The sequence below is a fragment of the Gadus macrocephalus genome, chromosome 21, assembly GCF_031168955.1.
Source record: "Gadus macrocephalus chromosome 21, ASM3116895v1".
Classification (NCBI taxonomy): Eukaryota; Metazoa; Chordata; class Actinopteri; order Gadiformes; family Gadidae; genus Gadus; species Gadus macrocephalus.
In genome coordinates, this window is record NC_082402.1 from 9,954,666 (window position 1) to 9,975,313 (window position 20,648).

Here is a 20,648-nt window from a genome sequence, read left to right on the forward strand (position 1 = left end):
AGTGAGAAAGAGTATGAGAGAGTGAGTGAGTGAGTGAGTGAGTGAGTGAGTGAGTGAGTGAGTGAGTGTGTGAGTGTGTATGCGTGAGAATGTGAGAAAGAGTGTAAGAGTGTGAGAGAGTGAGGGAGTGTGTCTGCGTCAGAGTGTGAGAAAGGGTGTGAGTGAGTGAGTGTTTACATACCGAGACAGCCGTCAACGGGAGGCAGGGGTTTACAGACGTTGATGTAGAATTCGCGAGTTGACGCCTTGGAGGACGCGTCGATGGCGATCCAGGGGCTGTCGTCGGCGTTCCGGGTCAGACGGCTGAGGTCGTACTCGTTGCCGTGGGAATCTGATGAAAAAAAGACAGGATCCACGGTTGAAGGAACATTCAAGGAATAGTTCTTTTAGTTTTTCAAAATGTCTTTAACGTAATAATACATCTCAACAAGTAAGAATTACAATAATATGGTCTATAAATAAAATAATTATAGAGCAAAATGCAACATTAATGTTACAGGGCTTGGACATATAATTATCTAGACAGCTGTAGTCAATGCCGATCAATAGTGATTTCAATAATGTCGATAAAATCCCATCCTTCAACTGATATATTCTGCATATTAAAAAAAATGGCGAGCCCGTACCTCTCTCAAATGACAAGCCTTCACTCACTCACACAGACCAGCTACGCTAGTTGGCGTCGCCCAGCCAGTTAATAACAGGGTTCTGATGACTCTTGAGGTGTTTGAATTATTAAAATCTCCTGCCTGCTATTAGAGACAGGCTCAACACTACACTGAAAATAATTAAATGGTTTATAAAAGCATAGTGAAGCAAGAATGCATGGAGCATGGATGATCTTTGTCCAAAACTTGAGGTAAGTTTTCAAACATAGATTTAAATATGTACTCCGACTGCCCTCTATATGTTAAAAATGTGCTATTGCATGCCTGCTCTGTCATTTGTAGTTTGGGGTTACCAGGTAATGTCAATCCAACTTTCTGGCTTCACCCAATCAAATCGGATTTGAGCTAGCAGGCGTTTCGTATGCAAGAAGGCAACAGCCTGTACAGCGCAATAGCCCTTAACGGAAAAGAAAAGACGGCAAGGATGCCCTCTTTTGATTCTACTATGGGCCCTCGGCCCAACAGGTAGCCTTTGGTTTCCCCTTGGATAAATATTCATATATGTGTGCCCATATATGGCCATGTGTCGGGGGCTCTTACCAGACACCTGGCAGTCCACGGGGGCAGGGATGCAGGCCAGAGGGGTGGCGAACTGGAAGAAGACGTTGTGGGTGGTGCTGTTCCCCACACTGGAGCCCAGGCTCTCATTCTCCAGGCTCAGCACTCCATCGTGGGCGTCGTGGCTGCACATGAAACTAATGGTGAAGGTGTCCCGGGTGCCTGGAGACATGGGAGAGGAGGGGGAGGACACTTGAGACAAGAGCACAAAATACAAAGGGGTTCTGTACTCTGGAATTAATAATTCTTTAAAAAACTTTTTCAATTCGTATAAATTAGTTAATGAGCCCTCAACCCCTCTAAAGGGTGATTAAGATGTAAAAAGCATCGCATCACGCATCACACACACACACACACACACACACACACACACACACACACGGTATTTGTGATCACCGACACACAGCATGAAGCAGGTGTACACATTTTTATAACTGTGCAACTCTGCAGGCTTCGTATTATATTGTAGATTTAACCACATAACAACCACCACATAGTTGCAGTATGACCGATGACTGATTCATTTCTGAACCCGAGCCTCACACAGAACCACTGTAAAGAGACAAGGCAAGTCGAGTCATTGGATTGGTACAGCCCTTTATCACAGCCACACTCTCAAAAGGGCTTCACAGGCCACACATTATGACATCCCCCATAGCCTTAGGAAAACAAGAGGAAGGAACAAAGACTGAGGGCAATGGTGGCCATGATGGACGGCCAAGAGAAGATGCTAGCAGGCTACCTGTGGGCGTGTCCAGGGTGCCCTTGTACGTGAGTGTGATCAGCCCGCCGGTGGAGTACTGCAGCGACTTCACCATCCCCACTGGACCAATCGCAGTATCCCCCTCCAGCTCGCAGCCAGCCACGACGTCACCGCACTTCGGCATGTCAGCACAGATGTTCACCTGATGGGAGGGAGAGCTCAGCAGCTGAACGCCAGTGTATGTGTGTGTGTGTGTGTGTGTGTGTGTGTGTGTGTGTGTGTGTGTGTTCCTCTGTTTACAGGGTTGAATGCATCTGATTGTGTGTAGCGGGTCGCAACTTGTTGGAGCTCGGCTCCACTTAACAAAAGGAAAAACAAGGAGGCCTCGTGGCTGGGAGACCGCCTTATCTTACTGATCCTCGCCCATCACCCATAATGACACGTGTCATTATGGGTAATGACACGTTCCAAGCCATGAAACCGGTACAGTTCATGGACTTGAAAGGAGCAGGGGTTTCAGACAGCCCTTGATAATAATTTGTGAGGAAATGAAAGGTAACGGTTTATATGCAACGCCTGGATTAAACTAAAATGTGAGTACTCTTGAGGGAAGCAGGGGTATTGGTGTGTGTGCTGCTCATGTCCTACCAGGAAAGTCTTGCCGTTGGCCTCGGTCCTGTAGCCGGTCTTGGTCGCCAGGGGTTGGAGGTTAAACTCGTGTCCCGTGATTGGGTCCACCACAGAGCAGCTCTGAAACACACAAACACACACCCACAGTCTCAGCACAAAGCACAAGTCATGACCGACACTAAATAGGGTTTTATATTCAAAAAGTTGAAGTTGAAGAGGGGTGTGTGTGTGTGTGTGTGTGTGTGTGTGTGTGTGTGTGTGTGTGTGTGTGTGTGTGTGTGTGTGTGTGTGTGTGTGTGTGTGCGCTCGCGCTCACGTCGCTCTGGGACGTTCTGATGGCGCACGCTGCGCGGGTCTCCCACTTGAAGTCGGCGGTGCAGTTCCGGTACTTGAGGAACTTCGGCCCCGACGCCTGCAAGGAGACAGCGGGGAATTAACAGCCAGCGGCCGACTAAATATCAATCTTGACGACCATCCTGGATGGTCAACTTAATTTCCCTCACAAAAACTTGAGTTGGTGCAGGGCATACTAAATGCATAGACCTAGAACCCTCCTTTGACAAGCTCCAAACAATCACACATAGCCCTTATTTGCAGTAGGCCACAGCAATAGAAACTAGGGCCCGACCGATATTGATTTTTGAGTGCCGATGCCGATTATTTTCAGAGAAAAATTACGATTACGATTTAATCGGCCGATTAAAAACAAAACAAAAAAAAGCATATAAAACGTAGTTTTTGATACCTTAAATATACTTTAAACACTTTTGACGAATGTGTGAATTGAATGCAGAACCTTTGAGTGTTTTAGAATACATTTACAGTCAAAAATGAGTGTAATGTAGTGTCTCACTGTTAGAGTCTACAGTATAACAAATTAACATGGCCTGGGACCTAAAGAAAAACAGGCACAACATGCTCAAACAACGCGTCTTGTGTACATTGGTGAGGTGAGCGCGCAGCTGCCTGAGCGAGCGTGCTTTCATGTTGTACGGTAAAATTCAATCTCCTCTTTTTTTTACTCCAGCTAAAGTTGTTAGTTAGCAAGGCGAGTAGGAGGGCAATCTGCAGGATACTAAGCGCTAAAAATAAAAAATAAATAAAAAAAAAGAATCGGTTGTAATCTGTGTCTTTTTGGCAGATGTTGATTATTTTCAAAAAGGCTATAATCGGCCGATTAAATCGGCAGGCCAATGAATCGGTCGGGCCCTAATAGAAACCTATGAAATGATATTCTAAACCTAGATCTTCCGTGCTTGTAACACACGTCAAAATCCCGTGGTGGACGTTGTTCCCCCCCCCCCCCCCCCAGCCCCACTCACCTCAGTCCCCCGGGAGCACACCAAGTGGAGGCGGGTGGTGGAGGCCAGGGTCAGGCCATCCGCCACGCAGGGCGAGCCGTCCGTAAACTCCAGCAGCAGGCGGTCCCGCCCCTCGATGACGGGGCCGCGCTGGGCCACGCCCATGTTGCTGACCGACACCGTCTCGCTTTGAGAGCCCTGGACGAGAGAGGGGGAGAGGGGGAGGGAGGGAGGGGAGAGAGAGGGGAGAGAGGGGGAGGGAGGGAGAGGGGAAGGGAGGGGGAGAGGGAGAGAGGGAGAGAGGGGGAGGGAGGGGGAGAGGGGAAGAGGGGGAGAGGGGAGAGAGGGGGAGGGAGGGGAAGAGGGAGAGAGGGGGAGAGGGCGAGAACAGTGATTAGACACAGAGGGATTTGTCCTCGTTCCTTCTCCTGTGATCCGTGTTCCCCGACACAAATCACTGGTTTGTTGGACTGAGCACCGGGACGCTGCCGTGGCAACAAGGTAGTGGGGAACTGAGTTTGACGGTTGATGGGTCGTATAAATTGCTTGTGACATCACAAATTTGGATCTATTCATTAGCTGTTACTGTAGCGAGCATAGAACGAGACGGGGTTGGACGTTTGCTTAGCTCCACTCTGTTTCTGATTGCAAAGATAGAATGAGCAGCTTATGTTATTTCCACCAGCTGACAAGGAGCCATTTGTGGGATTGTGGACAATTCAACAAATCACCCTTTTGCTTAGATATTTTTTGTAAAACACGCTTGGAAAAGTGTACAGCGCGTGTGTATCGTGTGTATGCAAGATGAATAGAAGGAGGATTAGGAGCACAGCTGGAATAGACACCATGAAATGACTCCAAAACGCCAATACTTAGTGAATGTAACATGAAATGTGATGAAACATGTCGTATGCAACATGAGAGGTGAATCTCCCCAAACGTACCTGTTGGACTTCATACTTCTTCTGGCAGGCGGAGGCCAGGCGGTCGCAGCCTATGACGGCGGCGATGGGGCGGCACACGTTGATGTAGTACTTGTACTTGTTGGTGGGGTCGGACTGGTCCATGACCTCCCAGTTCCTACTGGAGCTGGGCCGGGACAGGCTGGAGGCAGAGTGGAAGACTTCAGACACTCCAGGTATAATGGTCAATGAGGGAGCGTTGCAATAATGAAGCATTTGCTATTAATAAAGTTTTCCTCAACTGTATACAAGATCGACATAGTCAATTTACATCGACATTTTAATTATTATTCTGCATATATTTTCCGGAATTTGTTTCTCTTTATTCTATCTTTTTTTGGATTACTGTCCTGTACAGTCTGCTGTGATACCCCGATTCCCAATCTGGGTGGAACGGTGCCGTGACTAAGACTCAACAGTTACAAAGAGTGAGCAGAGGGGAGCAGGATTTGGATACTAAACAACCAGACAGATGTCCCCCAACTCTCTGCCCCCGCCCCCCCACCGTGCTCCACCATTGAGAAGTTTTGAACTTCACAAACCTGTGTTTGACCGAAGAAGAATTCCACATCTCATCTCTTTAACTCTTACCAACAGCACCTTTAATAAGTTATATCTCTTCCTATCTTTTTGTTATTCAATGCTCGAAGAGGCACGTGGTTTGTTGTGAATGCTGGAGCGAGACCAGGCTAGAGCCCGCTTGACCTCTGACCTTGAGACCCTGTTTGGCCTTACCTGGAGAGGTCGTACTGCTCCAGGGTGTTGGGGTCCGTCACTAAACACTCGTGGGGTCTTTCGGGACAGGCGTAGGAAGTGTACCAGCGGAAGTTGTATGTGAATTTGTCCTCCACCTATGTTACATTGGTTTGATTACAAGGCAAAAATACGTTGTAGTTATAGATTCACATACTCACAATTATTATTGTACAGTTCTGTTTGCACTGTCTAATGTTCAGGTCATTTGAATTGGACAATAAAGCTTGTGTCTTACATCTAAATAGAGACTAGGCAATTCAATATATTTGTACTTTCAATTCCATTTTCTATCGGATTCTACTGGACCAATGATAATCCGATGATCCCGCTGATAACGCCAGCAGGATCATCGTGGACCAATGAACAATGAGTACGGTCTCCCTGCGGCGGAGACGCAGACCTGGAACTCTGGGGCCCCCACGCCGGCGTCCGGGTCGCAGAGGAAGGAGATGAGGGTGGAGCGCAGGATGTGGTCCTGGGTGTTGTACTGCGAGCCGTTGTGGTACGCCAGCTGGATCACGCCGTTGTAGTAGGACAGCCGGTCGTCGGCCTGCCCCAGGCTCCACGAGATGGAGCTGTCCCAGGGAGGGAGAGGAGGGTGAGGACGAGAGAGACGGACCAAGACCAAGAGAGGGTTGCATGATAAACAGCAACACGCAAATGTATTATTAAAATGTTTGTGCGCATGTGCATATGTAACCATGTAGGGTTAGGCTTAACAACAGTCACTCCTCTGCTCTACTGCTCTTATTCAATGTGAACAGATTCATTTGAATACATGCGGAAGCAACTAACATGAAGTTCATCTAATAACCTATAGGTGGCAGCAATGGGAACCAACCGCCACCATTCTATGTCGATGTGAACATTTTTATTTCATTTTCGTAATATAAAGCGGCTAATACGTTTCGCTAGTTCACCTCCATATTATTCATTTTGAACGTTCCCGTTTGACACTTTTATTCTGCTTTAAAAGGAATAAGGTTGAATATTAATGAGTTTCGGCATAGAATACTGCAAGGCGGCCATTCAATTCCCACCCTCAATGTGCTTGATCGTTTTGGCTGCTGGCTGCAAATAATCTCAAGCAATGACAGCGGCCATAACATTAAATCAAAGGCTATAAACCAATGGGTCAGGTCGTGGACAACCCTATTTTTAAATAGTTTCAACTGGACAACTGATGAGTTTAAAAATCCAAATATGGGGTCAAGCAGTGAAGAAGCAAGGCATTCTGGGTGGTTCAGTTCAATCTACTGGTTGAACCAACACACATAGCCCTAAAGCATGTGTGCTGGATGCGCGCTCCTTTGTACAGACCTCTTGTCGACCTGGCAGGAGCCGGCGTTCTGTGGGCAGCGGGCGGTGGTGAGTGGGCCGCAGACGTTGACGTAGTACTCATAGTCGGGAGTGGAGACGTTGTAGTAGTCGCCGTCCGGCTTCATGAGGGGCGACAGGTCGAAGGAGAAACCTGGGAGGCGGGGGAACAGGGCGTTTACAAACACATGCACACAGGATGCGAGTGTGTGTGTGTGTGTGTGTGTGTGTGTGTGTGTGTGTGTGTTCGTGGGTCAGAGTCTGTGAGCGGTGGTTGTGTGTTTTTGTATGTGTGTGGTGGTTTTGTGTTTTTCTGTGCGTATCGTTAGTTTTTGTGTGTGTGGTTTTACGTTGGTGTGTGTGTGTTTTGTTGTGTGTGCCTGTGTCAGTGTCTGTGTCTGTAGTGTGGAGTGTGTGTGTGTCTGTAGTGTGGGTGTCTCTGTGTGTGTGTGTGTGTGTGTGTGTGTGTGTGTGTGTGTGTGTGTGTGTGTGTGTGTGTGTGTGTGTGTGTGTGTGTGTGTGTGTGTGTGTGTGTGTGTGTGTACCCACCGGCCTCAGCGTCCTCCACCTTGCAGTCGTTGCCCTCGGTCTTGGAGAGCACGCAGGCGGCGGCCGTGTACCACTCCAGCTCGTAGACACAGCCGTCGGGCGACACACTCCGCACCATCGGGGCACTCTCCAGGTCACCTGCAGACGAGGAGGAGGGGGAGATTGTGATTGTGTGCATATGGGTGCGCGCGTGTGCGTGCGTGTGTTCATTTCCAGCATTGGATAATTCACTTTGAATCACTGCGTTACTTTGTTAAAGGTTGGGTATGGGAATTGCGAAACGTCAGCAGTATTTTGAAAATACACAACTCAAATGGTCCTACCCCCTCTCCTTCAACGCAGACTCTGACTCCCCCCATTCCAAGTACATGGACGCGCAATCATGCACGAGGGAACACAGATGCGCGAGAGCGAGCCCATTAGCTAGTTAGCTAGCTCCAGTAGCTACCGCAGGATAACGACAAACAGAAGGTTGCTCTGGGTCACGAGCTTTGAGTACGTGCACGAAGGGGTCACGCGTGGGGAGCGGGGGAGGGGGAGTGCAGTACGACCGTTTGATTGACGTACTTACTGTCCAATGCCACTCGGTGGGTCTGGAAATCATTGTTTTTTTCGAGCCCTGCCCGTTCCACAGATAATTGAGTTGTTTAATTTTCATGTCAGTACTTCTAACTCAGTGGCTGTAAGTGGGTTATAATAAGAGAATCCATACCCAACCCAAAAAAGAGAATCCATACCCAACCTTTAATGGAAATCTATTGATGTTCACAAGCTAAATGAGCATTACGGGAAACTCAAACTAATGTCACTAATTGGTCCGAAAACAAAACCTCAGAATTCCTGAGAGAGTCATTTGATTGGCTGCACGATAATAAAATGAGTATCCATCTCCTATAACAGGACTCCCTCATGTGATTCTGTATCGTGGGTAACCATGACGACATCCCACCACTGTGCTTCTGCCATTTTATATCGAACCTGTGGTAAATGATTGGACAAGATTCTCGTCCAATCAAGTCTCTTGACTTCTAAATTAAGGATTAGGAGAAAACCGAAAAGATGACATTCCCACCCCTCACAAGTTGTTGACAATCCCTCACATAAACACACATGCATAGCATGCATATGTAATCATGCATAGATCTGAGACAGAAAGAGAAAACCCACTTGGTTTGCACTTGAGGGTCAGGACGGTCTTGATCTTCACGTTCTCCCGGCAGGTGCCGCCGTCTGTGTAGACGAGTCTGATGTCATTTCCTGTTTCCGTCTTCTGTGGAGCGGACAGGAAGCGTCCCAGGCTGGTGGCTTTACCGTCCTTATCTGGAAAACAAAACTTCTTCATAAGATCCATGCTCCACTAAACACTCCATGATAGGTAGAATCCCTAGTGAGCCTATTAAATGTTAAGGTGACCTTTAACTGTCCTGACCCCCACCCACCCCTCCCCCCTACAATTATAACACTGATGGGTTTGAGTTATAACATCCACCTTTTATTCTCCTTACGTTCAGAACCTTTTCTGTACCCAGTCTCCTAAAATAGGTACCGGGAAAAATACCTATTTTAGGAGAACATTAGCTGAAATTTTCAGCTAATGCTAATGCATTCAGCTAATGCAAAATTATTCATCAATCTACCCAGCCACCCAACCACCCACCGACCTCTCACCCACCCACCCACCCACCCAGCCACCCACCCACCCACCCGACCTCTCCCCTTCTGCCCCTATAGCGGTGTTAGCAGACGGTCGGAGCGCGGCGGTCCTCCTCACCCACGGCGCAGATGGCGGCGTCCTGACGGCAGCCCTCAGCGGGCCCTTGCCGGACCACCTGGTGGCACACGTTGAGGTAGAAGCGCCGGGGGTCCGTCTCGGGCGCGTTGGCGTCCACCGCCTCCCAGTTCTCGGCATTGTCCGCCTCTGGGCGTCGGCGGAGAGGGGGGGAGAGGGATGAAACGGTGAGGAGGAGGGCGGAGAGGGACACAGAGGAGATTGTAGGAGTGAAACGAGACTCTGGGGAGACCATCAGGACACTGTCCTCCTCGACAGATTCGTTAAGTGTGAATATCGAGTGCTTCCTGGCTTCCTGTGGTTCAAAGCAGACATTGCTGATTTAGGAGCTGAGGCAGCAGTTGGGGGACACGTGAACCTTCAAGAGCAGCTTCTAAGTGCATCTCAACACGCGGGGGAAACACCAGGGATAAAGAAGGCTGAGTGCAGGAGCACACGGAGCAGTGGTGGTCCTGTTCTGAGCCCTGCTTTCAAAATGGCCTCGCTGGGACAAGAGTACAGCAGGGATTTGATAACCATCCAATGTCTTTAAATATGAGGATTTTAGATCAAATAAAAGCCTGCGAGTGGGATGCTTCCGTGAAAGTTTTTATATATATATTTATGTATTGTTGAATATATATAGAGGGCTTTTATGCTTTTATGGACTGGAGACAGGGAAGTGAATATGAACTCGGGTTTACACGTCTATAAACAATATTAAAGACGTTTTTTATAAGTCTATACGATTTATAGGATGCAAAATGTTAAATACAGTATAACTGTGTGTAGTGTACTCTTCCCCATTCTAAAAATTAAAATCCAGAATTTCTAATTCAAAGTGAAATTAAAATGCATAAATTATTGATATAGTTATATTTGCTCTTGTATTCTACAATCAACAGTATTCGAGTTGGTGGGCCCATTCTCCTATAACCCTATAGGGGCACATAGGGGTACGGCCTCATGGGCACCAGAGATAGGAGATCAGGGACAGAGATACAGGACCAGCGGGCGTTTAAAACTCACCGGGGAACCGCGTCAGCGGCGACAGATCGTAGCGCCTCCTGCCGTCCGCCAGGCTGCAGAGCAGGTCCTCCTTCTCCTTCACACAGGCGTACGCCGTCGCCCAGTCAAAGTAGTAGGTGCAGTCCGTCTCGCCCGCAAACACCGGAGCCCCGATCCCGCTGGCTGTGGATTCAACACGGTAGTAAGAGAGACGGACAAGACGTGTGGGAGGAAGAGAACAGAAACACAGACACGTGCAGGGGCAATAGTCCGGACTTTCTTAGTTGCAGGATTAAGATCTACCGGTCTGGGAGATCATGTAGGAGCACCAGAAATATGTAAAGCTCATATGAGATGTTCCGTTTTTTTTTAGATCAGGTCAAGTTTGTGTTATTGCCCTGAATGTTGAATTGATGAGTCATGAAGTATGTATTTGGATGTGGTTTTGGATCATTATTTGAGTATTTTATGGCCCCCTCACCCACGTCCTTGTTGCAGTCAAAGTTGATGATGGTCATTCGCTGGAAGCCAGAGGAGCACCTGCCGCCATCCGGGTAGATCAGTGTGAGATCTCCATCGGAGTAACTGTGCAGGTATGGAGGAACCAAAGGGACACAATAAAATATAATTAAGGATTCAATATGTAAAATAGAAATACAATAATTTATACATTTTTCAAATATGTTAATAAATAGGCAAATAATGGCATGAAGATCAATATACATGAAACATAACATTTTCACATTTATCTGTAGTTAGACTCCATCTTAACGTGGAAGTCCTTCAGAATATTAATTTTAAGACATGTTGGCTGCAGAACAATGGATATTTTCAATGTCCTGTTTCGCATAAAGGGGTGGAATGTTAAATAAGCTTGAACAGTGAAAGAGAAGTAAATACTCCAGCGCACATTCTACAAAGCGGGACATTTAAAATAGCTGTCGTTTTGCTGACAAATGCGTCTTTAAAGAAATTTGCTAAACATCCGTTTACCCACCTGGACAACTTTAAATTATAGCATGCAATGAATGAATAATGAATATGAGTTTGTTTCATATCTACCCCTGGATGTTTGAGGAATGGTTAGATAAAAAGCAGGGAGCAAAATTCTATGTTCAGACGAGTGTACGTGCGCTGTGAGAAATATCAGAACTAAGATGTTTTCAAAATATAAAATCGGCGACTTAGCAGCATGATTGAGCATTATCAAAATAGTAACAATCTCACTGCTCCAAATGCTCACCTTTACCGTTCACCCAAATTTGACCAGGCCTAGTGTAGAGTCTGGAGAATCTGAGATCCTGAGTCCTGCCTCCTACACGCTCTACCCAGGAACCCCCCCCGCGCCTTAAGCATACCAAGCATCTCCATACGAGTGAAAACGTCTGATGCGACCCCGGTGGTGCGTTGCGTACGTTTAAGGTCGACCCCGGATCCTCTCCGGACCTAATTCCCCGGAGTTTATCCGGAGTTCATGTTTGAAAGGCCTCACTTCGCATCACAGGCCGATATAATACAGCCCTTCTTAAACCCTAAGCCCCCTAAAGTGTCCAGAAGGGCGAAACCTTGAGGCGGAACACGGTAGAGTGATCTCTCCTTCCAGGGAGAGTTTGTGCCATGGCTCTCGTGCGGACTGACATGTCACTATAGCGAAAGACACGAAGGTGGTGGAGGTGGAAGAAGGAGTACAGTATCAACATACCGGAGCGTCTGGTTCTGCCAGCGGCCGGCGACCATCTTGACGTCCTGGTTCTTCTTCACCTGGCACGCGGACACGAAGCCCCCCTCGCCGTCGCACACGTTGGTCTGGATCGCCCCGCACACGTTCAGGTAGTAGACGTAGCCCTCCCCCCCTTTGGACTCGGCGTGGTATGGGTGGTCGTGAGCTACGGGAGCAGAGGGGGGGGGGGGGGTCAGAGTTAGGGAGGGGTCGGCACAACTGTACAAACAACCACAGGGTTTTGGTTCAGATAGCGGTCTGTGGGTCTGCGATTATGGTAACCAGGGCACTGTGGACATTTTAGATTCACTGTTCGGATCCTAAATGGAATAATCATTAGAGGATCTTTTTAAACAAATCAGCCCCATACAAAGCCTTGGTTCATTTCCAAATTAAATCTCTTAGTTCTGTAAGGTTTTAAAAAAGGTGGCAAAACTTTTGTAGGACATAAAGCAATTCATTAAACCTCAAGTTCCATAAAAGGGTGGTCTACAGGCATAGTAGAGGCTTCAATTTTGACACGAAAAATCCTTTAATGTTTGCAGATCTACTGATTAGGGATAAAAAAAAAAAACAGCGTTGGTGTGACCTACTTGAAACACATGTTGGGCTTTAATTAGTTCCCTACAGAACAGATAACAAGGAGTCAGACTGCGTTTCTAGAAAGGTACACACACATTTACGCACACCTGTCCCATATAGCCAGGTTTCCACCGCAGGAACTCTCCCTAGGAACTAGGAACGATTCCAGCGGAGGGACCAGGGTCTGCATCAAGTTCCAGGTTCCCTCATTTAAGCATTAGTCTCTGCTCAGGAGGTAGTACTTTCCATAGTAGATACTTTAGGGAACGACTGCAGGGGTATAGAAATGTCCTCACCGCTGTGTTGCCAGTGCATTGCCACTCTGCAGTTTGCGGTAATGCAATAACCAAAACCATCTTGTGAAAGTTCCTTTTTAGCTGCACGGATAAGGTCATTTCTGGGCAGTTTATCAGTTTGTCTGCCTTTACCAAGGATTAAGAAATAACTACTGGCCCAAAGTTCATGAAACTTGTGGAAGTGTGAAGCAATGACCACAAAAGAGCCCACTAAAGAATGGATACGAATCCCGGGGCGGATCCAGGGATTTAGTTTCACTTTTGTTTTCAAGGAACCTTTTAAAAATGTCAAGGGAGTAAAGGTTCCTGGTACTAAAGGTTGAAATGCGCCTTATGTCAAATAATTTGTATGTATATTTTTAATATATCTATATATCTATATATATCTATGCATGTAGCAACAAAAAAAAACGGAATATGCCAAAGCAAGGAAGGCAAATGTTAATGACGCATGTCCTTCCCCTTTTGTACCTGACCTAAAATAACAAACATTTAAAGAACTAGCAGAACTGTGTGTTTAAGTGTGTGTGACTGAACAATCACAAGATTAAAACCAAAAATGCTCGCTGCAAGGCAGTTGAACAATGTGAGACGGGAGCTTCTGTGTGCGTGTGCGTACATATCTGTGTGAGGGGCGTGAGGTCTATGGTCATGCTGATCGTTGGTCAGCTTGCAGGTGTGGCTCTCCAGGTAGTCCCGGTGGCAGGCGTACTCCGTCACCCACTCCACCTCGTAACGACAGTTGGCCGACGCCATCATTCTGGGGTCGCTGCCCTGCAGAGTCAAACGTCAGACGCATCAGAAATGTCATCTATGGTTTGAAACAAACTTTATGCGTTGCATTCATTGGCGGCGGTATGATGCACTATAGGAAATAAGACAACGCTGCTGGAATGCAGCCTTCGCTCCTGAATGAGTGAGCTAGTTAAGTCAATTCCCGGTCGCTGGGATGAGCCGTGTACGATAGTTAACAGTCCCCGGAGTGCGAAGAATGAGAACATGACAACAACGACAACAACGACGATGACAATGATGACAAGGATATTGAATATAGAGTTATGCAAAAGTTTTGAAAAAGCAGAATCTGAACCCATGTAACGGATATTCCTCCAAGGAAAGTCCCTCTCTGTCTCTTGCCTCACGCCGCTAAACCATTTGACTGAAAGTCCCGCCCTTTGCTCAACAAAAATGCTCATTTGGAGCATCATGTAATGAGAAAGCCTTGGAACATGGTTACCTTTGATTGGATCAGAGATCCGTGTCTGTGTCTGTGTCTGTGTCTGTGTGTGTGTGTGTGTGTGTGTGTGTGTGTGTGTGTGTGTGTGTGTGTGTGTGTGTGTGGCACAGAAAAAAATAAAAAATAGCGACCTGGTGCCGGACTGAAGGGCATATGAATGTGATGGTGACCGCGGGGGCGTGTCCATTGCAGAATTTGGGACTCAAAGCGGTGTCATTCACACTGTAGTGTAGCTGCAGCCTGTTGAAGAAAGCACAGATATGGTGAGGGAAAACAAACTATTTTTTTTTTTTTTTTTTTGAAACTCAGAAGCTTCCACAATCAGTAGATTAGCAGTACCGCTGGAGACCCATGACTTCTTTATTCAGACTGATTATTATTAGATTATGTCATGTACTAGAGTTTAACATAACATAATCTAATAATAATCAGAAAGGAATCTAGAGCCGGTACCACACACTCTTCACATTGGCTGATTTTTTGCGATTGGCCGATTGTCGAGAACAAATTGAAATTGGCTTAAAACTGCACGGATCTTATTTAGTCATTCATCACTCAGAAAAATGGATCTGTTGGCATCAATACCGGTCGTCGGCCACCAGTTCCAGCTGTTGGCTAGGGGAGCCCATGTCGTAGGTGCCATCACTATCAGTGAGGCAGGCCGCTGAGCCCGATGGACACTGGGGACGATCTAGGAGGGGGGGGAAGAAAAAAAAAAAAAAAGAGAGAGAGAGAGAGAGAGAGAGAGAGAGAGAGAGAGAGAGAGAGAGAGAGAGAGAGAGAGAGAGAGAGAGAGAGAGAGAGAGAGAGAGAGAGAGAGAGAGAGAGAGAGAGAGAGAGAGAGAGAGAGAGAGAGAGAGAGAGAGAGAGAGAGAGAGAGAGAGAGAGAGAGAGAGAGAGAGAGAGGAGAGAGAGAGAGAGAGAGAGAGAGAGAGAGAGAGAGAGAGAGAGAGAGGTTAAGCACAAGATGTGTTTTTCATACTAGAACGTGTTAGCTAGAATCAGGAGCAGGTTAGAGTGCATCCACAAAACTGGTCACGTCAGTCACATGTGTTTATGCGATTTTAAACACGTAGTATACAGGAAGTGTAGTACAACAAAAGCTGAGCGTATGGATGCCGTTTGAGAGACAATGACAGTTTTACAGACTTAATGGGTGGGGGAAATGTTTTGGTTTGTTGAAATAGAGGATGTCGCTAATGAGAAAAGCATTTGGTTTCTCCGGCCTTCTCCTTTGCGCAACGGCGTGACCTTGTGCCATTTTAAGCAAACATCTCCAAGGTGGCTGCTAGCCAACCATAAGTCTCGCGTATGGGAGACTTATGGTTGGCTAGTATGGGACACAGTTGTTAAACTGTGCAAAGAACTGCCTACTAGTCAGAAAGAGGTCTTGATTGACATGCAGGTGTAACCAATCCCGGACCGTGAGCTGGGAACAGTCCTTCTAGGAAAACATGATTTCTCAATCATGTTAATTTACAACCATTGCGCAGCAGTGTAAGCAAATTTTTGTATTTGTGTCATTTTATATATAAATAAACATGTGATGAATCAACCCAAGAATCTCATTCCCTTCATGGTAGAAGAGCTACGGCTACATTTCTGTGAGGGACAATGCTGACAGCCAATAAGAATAGACGAAGCACAAATTGAGGCTTTGACAAGCCCTCCTGTCAAGGCCTCTCCACACACGCATGCTAGATTCCTCTGAAAAATGACAAGCTAATTTTCGACTGAAGCTACGTCCTCTAGGTTCACCAGACAGTTGGGTACTGACTGAGGCTGCGGCAGATGTTGATGTAGAAGTCCACCAAGTTGTCGCCGTCGTCCACCAGGTAGCCGGTGGTCAGGCTGATCAGCGGCGTCAGGTCGTGCTTCCTGCCATCACTGTCGAACACGTAGCAGGGCACCTGCAGCCACGAGGGATGCACTTTTAATAGCAGTCATACTTTGGGATTATATGCTCAAATTAGGGCTGGGCGATAACTCGATTACGATTATTAATCGCGATAAATCTCACGTCGATTACGATGATAAGCATTAGACATAAATGCTCGATATGAAAAAAAAAAAAAATATATATATATATATATTTTTTTTTAATTAAAAAAAAAAAAAAAACATTTCTGATATGGATTTACCTGACAGCCAATGCGGCATTGTATCAGAAATAAACAAAATAGTCAGATCTCAGTTTTGCGGTTAATGCCTAAGTACACGCCCATTCCCTGTTGCATGTTTGAGCTTCCGTTACACACACACACACACACACACACACACACACACACACACACACACACACACACACACACACACACACACACACACACACACACACACACACACACACAGGCCTATCAACAACAATGAAAATAAGAGAAAAAAAAGATATATATATATATTTTTTTAATATTATATATCGTGATTAATATCGATATCGATTGATATCGAAAAAATTATCGTGATAATATTTTTTGCAATATCGCCCAGCCCTAGCTCAAATTAGGCAAACTTTTTTTTGACATTTTCTGTAGTTATACCCACAGAATACAACAGAATAATGGGTAGATGTTCTTAATTGTATGACTTTTGGAAGCACAGCTGTAAGACTCAAAATCACACCAGAGAACCCTCAGCCCTTTGAGCTCCAGGCTAACTTCTCATTGATAAAGGCGTGTCTCTTCTGAGAAACATCTGACGCCATGATATAGATGTGGGACAAAAGCGACACACAGACCACATTTCCATTGTATCTTGTCTCTCAAATTTACACAGACACAGACAGTTCCTCGGCCGTGCTTAGTCAGACCACAACTTCACAGTTCACACACTAACCTCTTTGGACGGTTTAAAGTTCTCTTTGTCGCAGGCAGTGTAGCTCCTCCACTCAAAGTAATGCACACACTGGGACACGGTGACAAACTCTGGGGTGCCCTGGCATATGAAAGGAATACAATCGTAAACGTGTTGAACACATATACCACGAGTAAAGTCCCATCACGATAATGGTCAAGTATGATCATACAATTCAAGTTGAACATGGAGCAAAAAACGTCTGATATTATTTCATCATGTTCTAATGAACCAAGGCAATATTTTAATAGTGGGGATCAGAATCTGTTATTGAGTCACAAAACTGCTTACAGCACAACTCCATCGGTAATATCATGGTATGATTAAAAACCTGGTGAAAAGGAAGAGGAAAAAAGGAACAGGCCCTGTGAGAATATGCAACTTTTCCCTGCAGCCATCTCTTTCGCTATCACCAAACCAAAACTATACTGAAAGTATTTTTTTGTGCTACCTCCACTAACCAAGGGGAAAAACAAGCCAAACAAAAGCATGTCCAGCTGCAAGACTAATCTAGCATGCAGAACTGAGCCACGGTCAAAGGACTGCTGTATGGATTTTATCATGTCTGTATACAGTTCTATTAACTTTTCTATTAATTTCCCTAGACCCTTTACCTAGAGGCGTCATCACAAGATAAGGCACAAATAATGCGTCTTCTCTTTTTATGTACCAGGTCACGGGTAGTTTACTCAACTAGTAAACTACTGCTGCAGTTTTCAGATGAATCTGCATCATGGCTGTAGCACCTATAAAACTCATCCGTCAATCATATCCGTTCTGGAGATTCTTCGTTTGACATATTGACAATGTTTCACTTATGTTTTCCCACGTCATGCTATTGTCAGAAACTTAGCTAGCTTGTGGTTGTCTTCTGCCACAGACACAAGTCGTCCCTCCCTCCCTCGCCCCAACCGCATTAATCACCTGGCAGGAAATGCAGAGGCTGTCAATATGATGCATACAGAGAGGACTGAGTGACTTTCTGTATACATACACACACACACACACCATTTCCACTGAAAAGGGGTGCACAAATGTGTAAAAGGGCATGCAGGAAACCCATATAGCCCTAGCATAACTAGACCTTTGACCATAACCAAAAGAAACAACAACTAGGACATGCACAACAGTGCTTTCACAAACAGAAACATGATTAAGAAGTACATTTCTGATATTTGATAAGGACGTAAACGATGATTAGCAAAATGAGGTTCAATTCATTTTCTGTCGATCAATTCAAGTCAATGTATCGACTTAAAGCTGCAGGCCTGCCTGACGTAGATCCATCAGGAACGAGGGGAGATCTTTACTGTGTGGGAGACCCTTACCATGGTCTTGCCGCACTGGAAGCTGATGCTGCTCCGGACTTTGTTTTCACTGCCTGGACACTGTGTGGTTGTGTTGAAGTCCAACACCTTGCCGGACAACTTCCGAAGAGATACCTGACCTGTGGACACAAAAATTGATGTTATAATTATTATTATGAAAAGGGGCCTTCCTTTTATGGCTGAACTGAAGAAGTATGGCAGAACTTTAATGTTAAAATAACATTAAAATAACACAGAAACAAACAAAATCCATGTTAACACACAAAGCGTCTGCATGCCAAATCAGCACACATGTTTTTTGTATATTATTTACTTAATTATATTATTACCCTGATTCTATAAAACTTAACAAACTATCTAAAATCAGATAAAAAAGTAATAGGTTTATCCTGACACCGCTGGCTGGGAGGGTTTCATTGAGCCTCAAGGTCAAAGTTCAACTCATGGTACACTGTGACAGATAGGACTGGAAAACCTTTCTCCATACAGTACAATTCAGAACTTTGCGTTAAAAAACTAAAGTGTCCCGTGTTTCTACACAAACATGAAAAATAATGAAAGAGTTTGCCATCAGCAACTCTCAATGTTATATAGGAGCCCTCCTATATAGGCTGAAGACATAAGAGCAGAAGACGCAAAAAGGATGTGGTATCACATACACTTAACCCAACACAGACTTCCTTTAGTCTAACTAGCAATGGGGGATAGGTACATCTCGTGGTAAATGAGTTCAAGGTCATGTTACCAGCAATGGCTGGCAATATCAAAAGCTAAACTCCTTCTCACGGTGCAGCTGACCGGTTTGCACGTAGGACATTTTCCCATCGCCCGATACACTTTCTCTGTCATGGTGGGCTCACATGATAAATGTGATAAATGTTTTGACCCTGGCCAGCGGGCTGTGTGTGACTATGTGCACGCGTTACTATCCTGACAGTGGGTTGGTAGGTCAGAATCATTCTTCAGTTATTATTATTCAACTGCCAGACCCACTAAGGGAACGCTAGCACATCTACATCCATGCATCCAGTATAAACACTTATATCCAGTCAGCCAGCCAGCCAGCCCATCAGAAGATACTGTAAAAAAAAAATGAAGGGAGAAAGACAAATCACGTAGTCCGGACTCTCCGGAGTTAAGAGAAAGACCCTGTATTTTCTTTAAAAAAATACATTTTAAATACATCTATAAACACGAGCAAAGGGCTGTCCAAGTTGTGCAGCAACAGTCTTTTAGAACCCTTACACACCATGACTTTGTGCACCGCGTGATCTCACTGAAGAGTAAAGGTCAAGACTACTGAATACTAGCGTGGGAGAGGCGTTACACAATCAGCCCACCAGCGTGCATTTCATGGTCTTAAATGAGGCATCTCTTAAGTCATACGACACACTTCAAGCTGGCGTGATTATGATGCCATGTCACCATTAATGCCAATGTCTTGTACATCAAGGAACCCTAATGAACCCATCTAACACACAGCATTTTATTAGCGTCACCATCAACATTTATTTGTTGCAGGCATTATTATTGACTGCCTTTCACAAAAGAGGTATGCAACATCAAAAAAGGTTTTCCCCCCGTTTACTTTATCGCTACACATTTTGAGTGTTTGGACGCCTCGTTGTGCAGGCATGGGCTTGGCACATAGTTGTGCATTCTGTTCATGAAGGGGGTCATTCATTAATGACCTTCAAAGCTCTACATTGGTGACAGTTATCGATGAGCAGACGAAAACCAAAGAGACGGCGATCACTGAAGTAAATTTAGTTCATCTGATACTTCCAACATGAATTATAATTCTGGAGGCCCCTCCCAAAACATTGTCCGAGTGTGTTTGAGTAGCAAGCACACAAGGCATGAGTGGAGTTATGTGCGCCGTTGTGTCTACACGACTAATGGTAAGTAGGTCAAAGAAGACAAAACAAAACATAGCATTTTGTTTACAACTTTTCACAATAGAACAACAATGGACTTCTGATCCATCGTCCCTCAAATCATTTTCTTTTGGAACAACAAGAAAGCTTTCCTCTTGATATATACATAACATATACCCTGGAGCTAGACCTAATAAACCTCACACAGGTAGAGCTAGCGATCTACAGACCTAATAAACCTGTTATCACACAGGCAGAGCTAGCACAGACAGGAGGATCATTCTTGGTGTGTGTGTGTGTGTGTGTGTGTGTGTGTGTGTGGCGTCACGTGCGTGTGCATGTCTGAACGAAGGACGGGAGGGAAGCCGGGAGAGACAGATAAAGCCTGTGTGAGTGACACACACACACACACACACACACACACACACACACACACACACACACACAGGGGGGGACTATTGAGAACTTGGCAACATCGAGGTATGTCAGGTGGTCTGTCAGCTGACGATTTGGGTAAATATACCTTGAAAGTAAC

The 20,648-nt window shown here is 45.7% G+C and overlaps 1 protein-coding gene across 1 annotated transcript in view; it reads right to left on the reverse strand.

The window, feature by feature from the left end:
* igf2r (insulin-like growth factor 2 receptor) overlaps positions 1 to 20,648 on the reverse strand; it is a 47,500-nt gene that overhangs the window by 23,069 nt on the left and 3,783 nt on the right. The window contains 23 exon segments of the mRNA XM_060041063.1: positions 182 to 331; positions 1,209 to 1,388; positions 1,969 to 2,131; positions 2,578 to 2,679; positions 2,876 to 2,971; positions 3,882 to 4,058; positions 4,805 to 4,964; positions 5,558 to 5,673; positions 5,979 to 6,153; positions 6,899 to 7,049; positions 7,445 to 7,582; positions 8,612 to 8,764; positions 9,216 to 9,362; positions 10,242 to 10,403; positions 10,702 to 10,805; positions 11,923 to 12,106; positions 13,438 to 13,466; positions 13,468 to 13,592; positions 14,187 to 14,295; positions 14,641 to 14,746; positions 15,833 to 15,965; positions 16,891 to 16,989; positions 18,237 to 18,355. Coding sequence (XP_059897046.1) covers positions 182 to 331; positions 1,209 to 1,388; positions 1,969 to 2,131; positions 2,578 to 2,679; positions 2,876 to 2,971; positions 3,882 to 4,058; positions 4,805 to 4,964; positions 5,558 to 5,673; positions 5,979 to 6,153; positions 6,899 to 7,049; positions 7,445 to 7,582; positions 8,612 to 8,764; positions 9,216 to 9,362; positions 10,242 to 10,403; positions 10,702 to 10,805; positions 11,923 to 12,106; positions 13,438 to 13,466; positions 13,468 to 13,592; positions 14,187 to 14,295; positions 14,641 to 14,746; positions 15,833 to 15,965; positions 16,891 to 16,989; positions 18,237 to 18,355 — 3,078 coding nt within the window.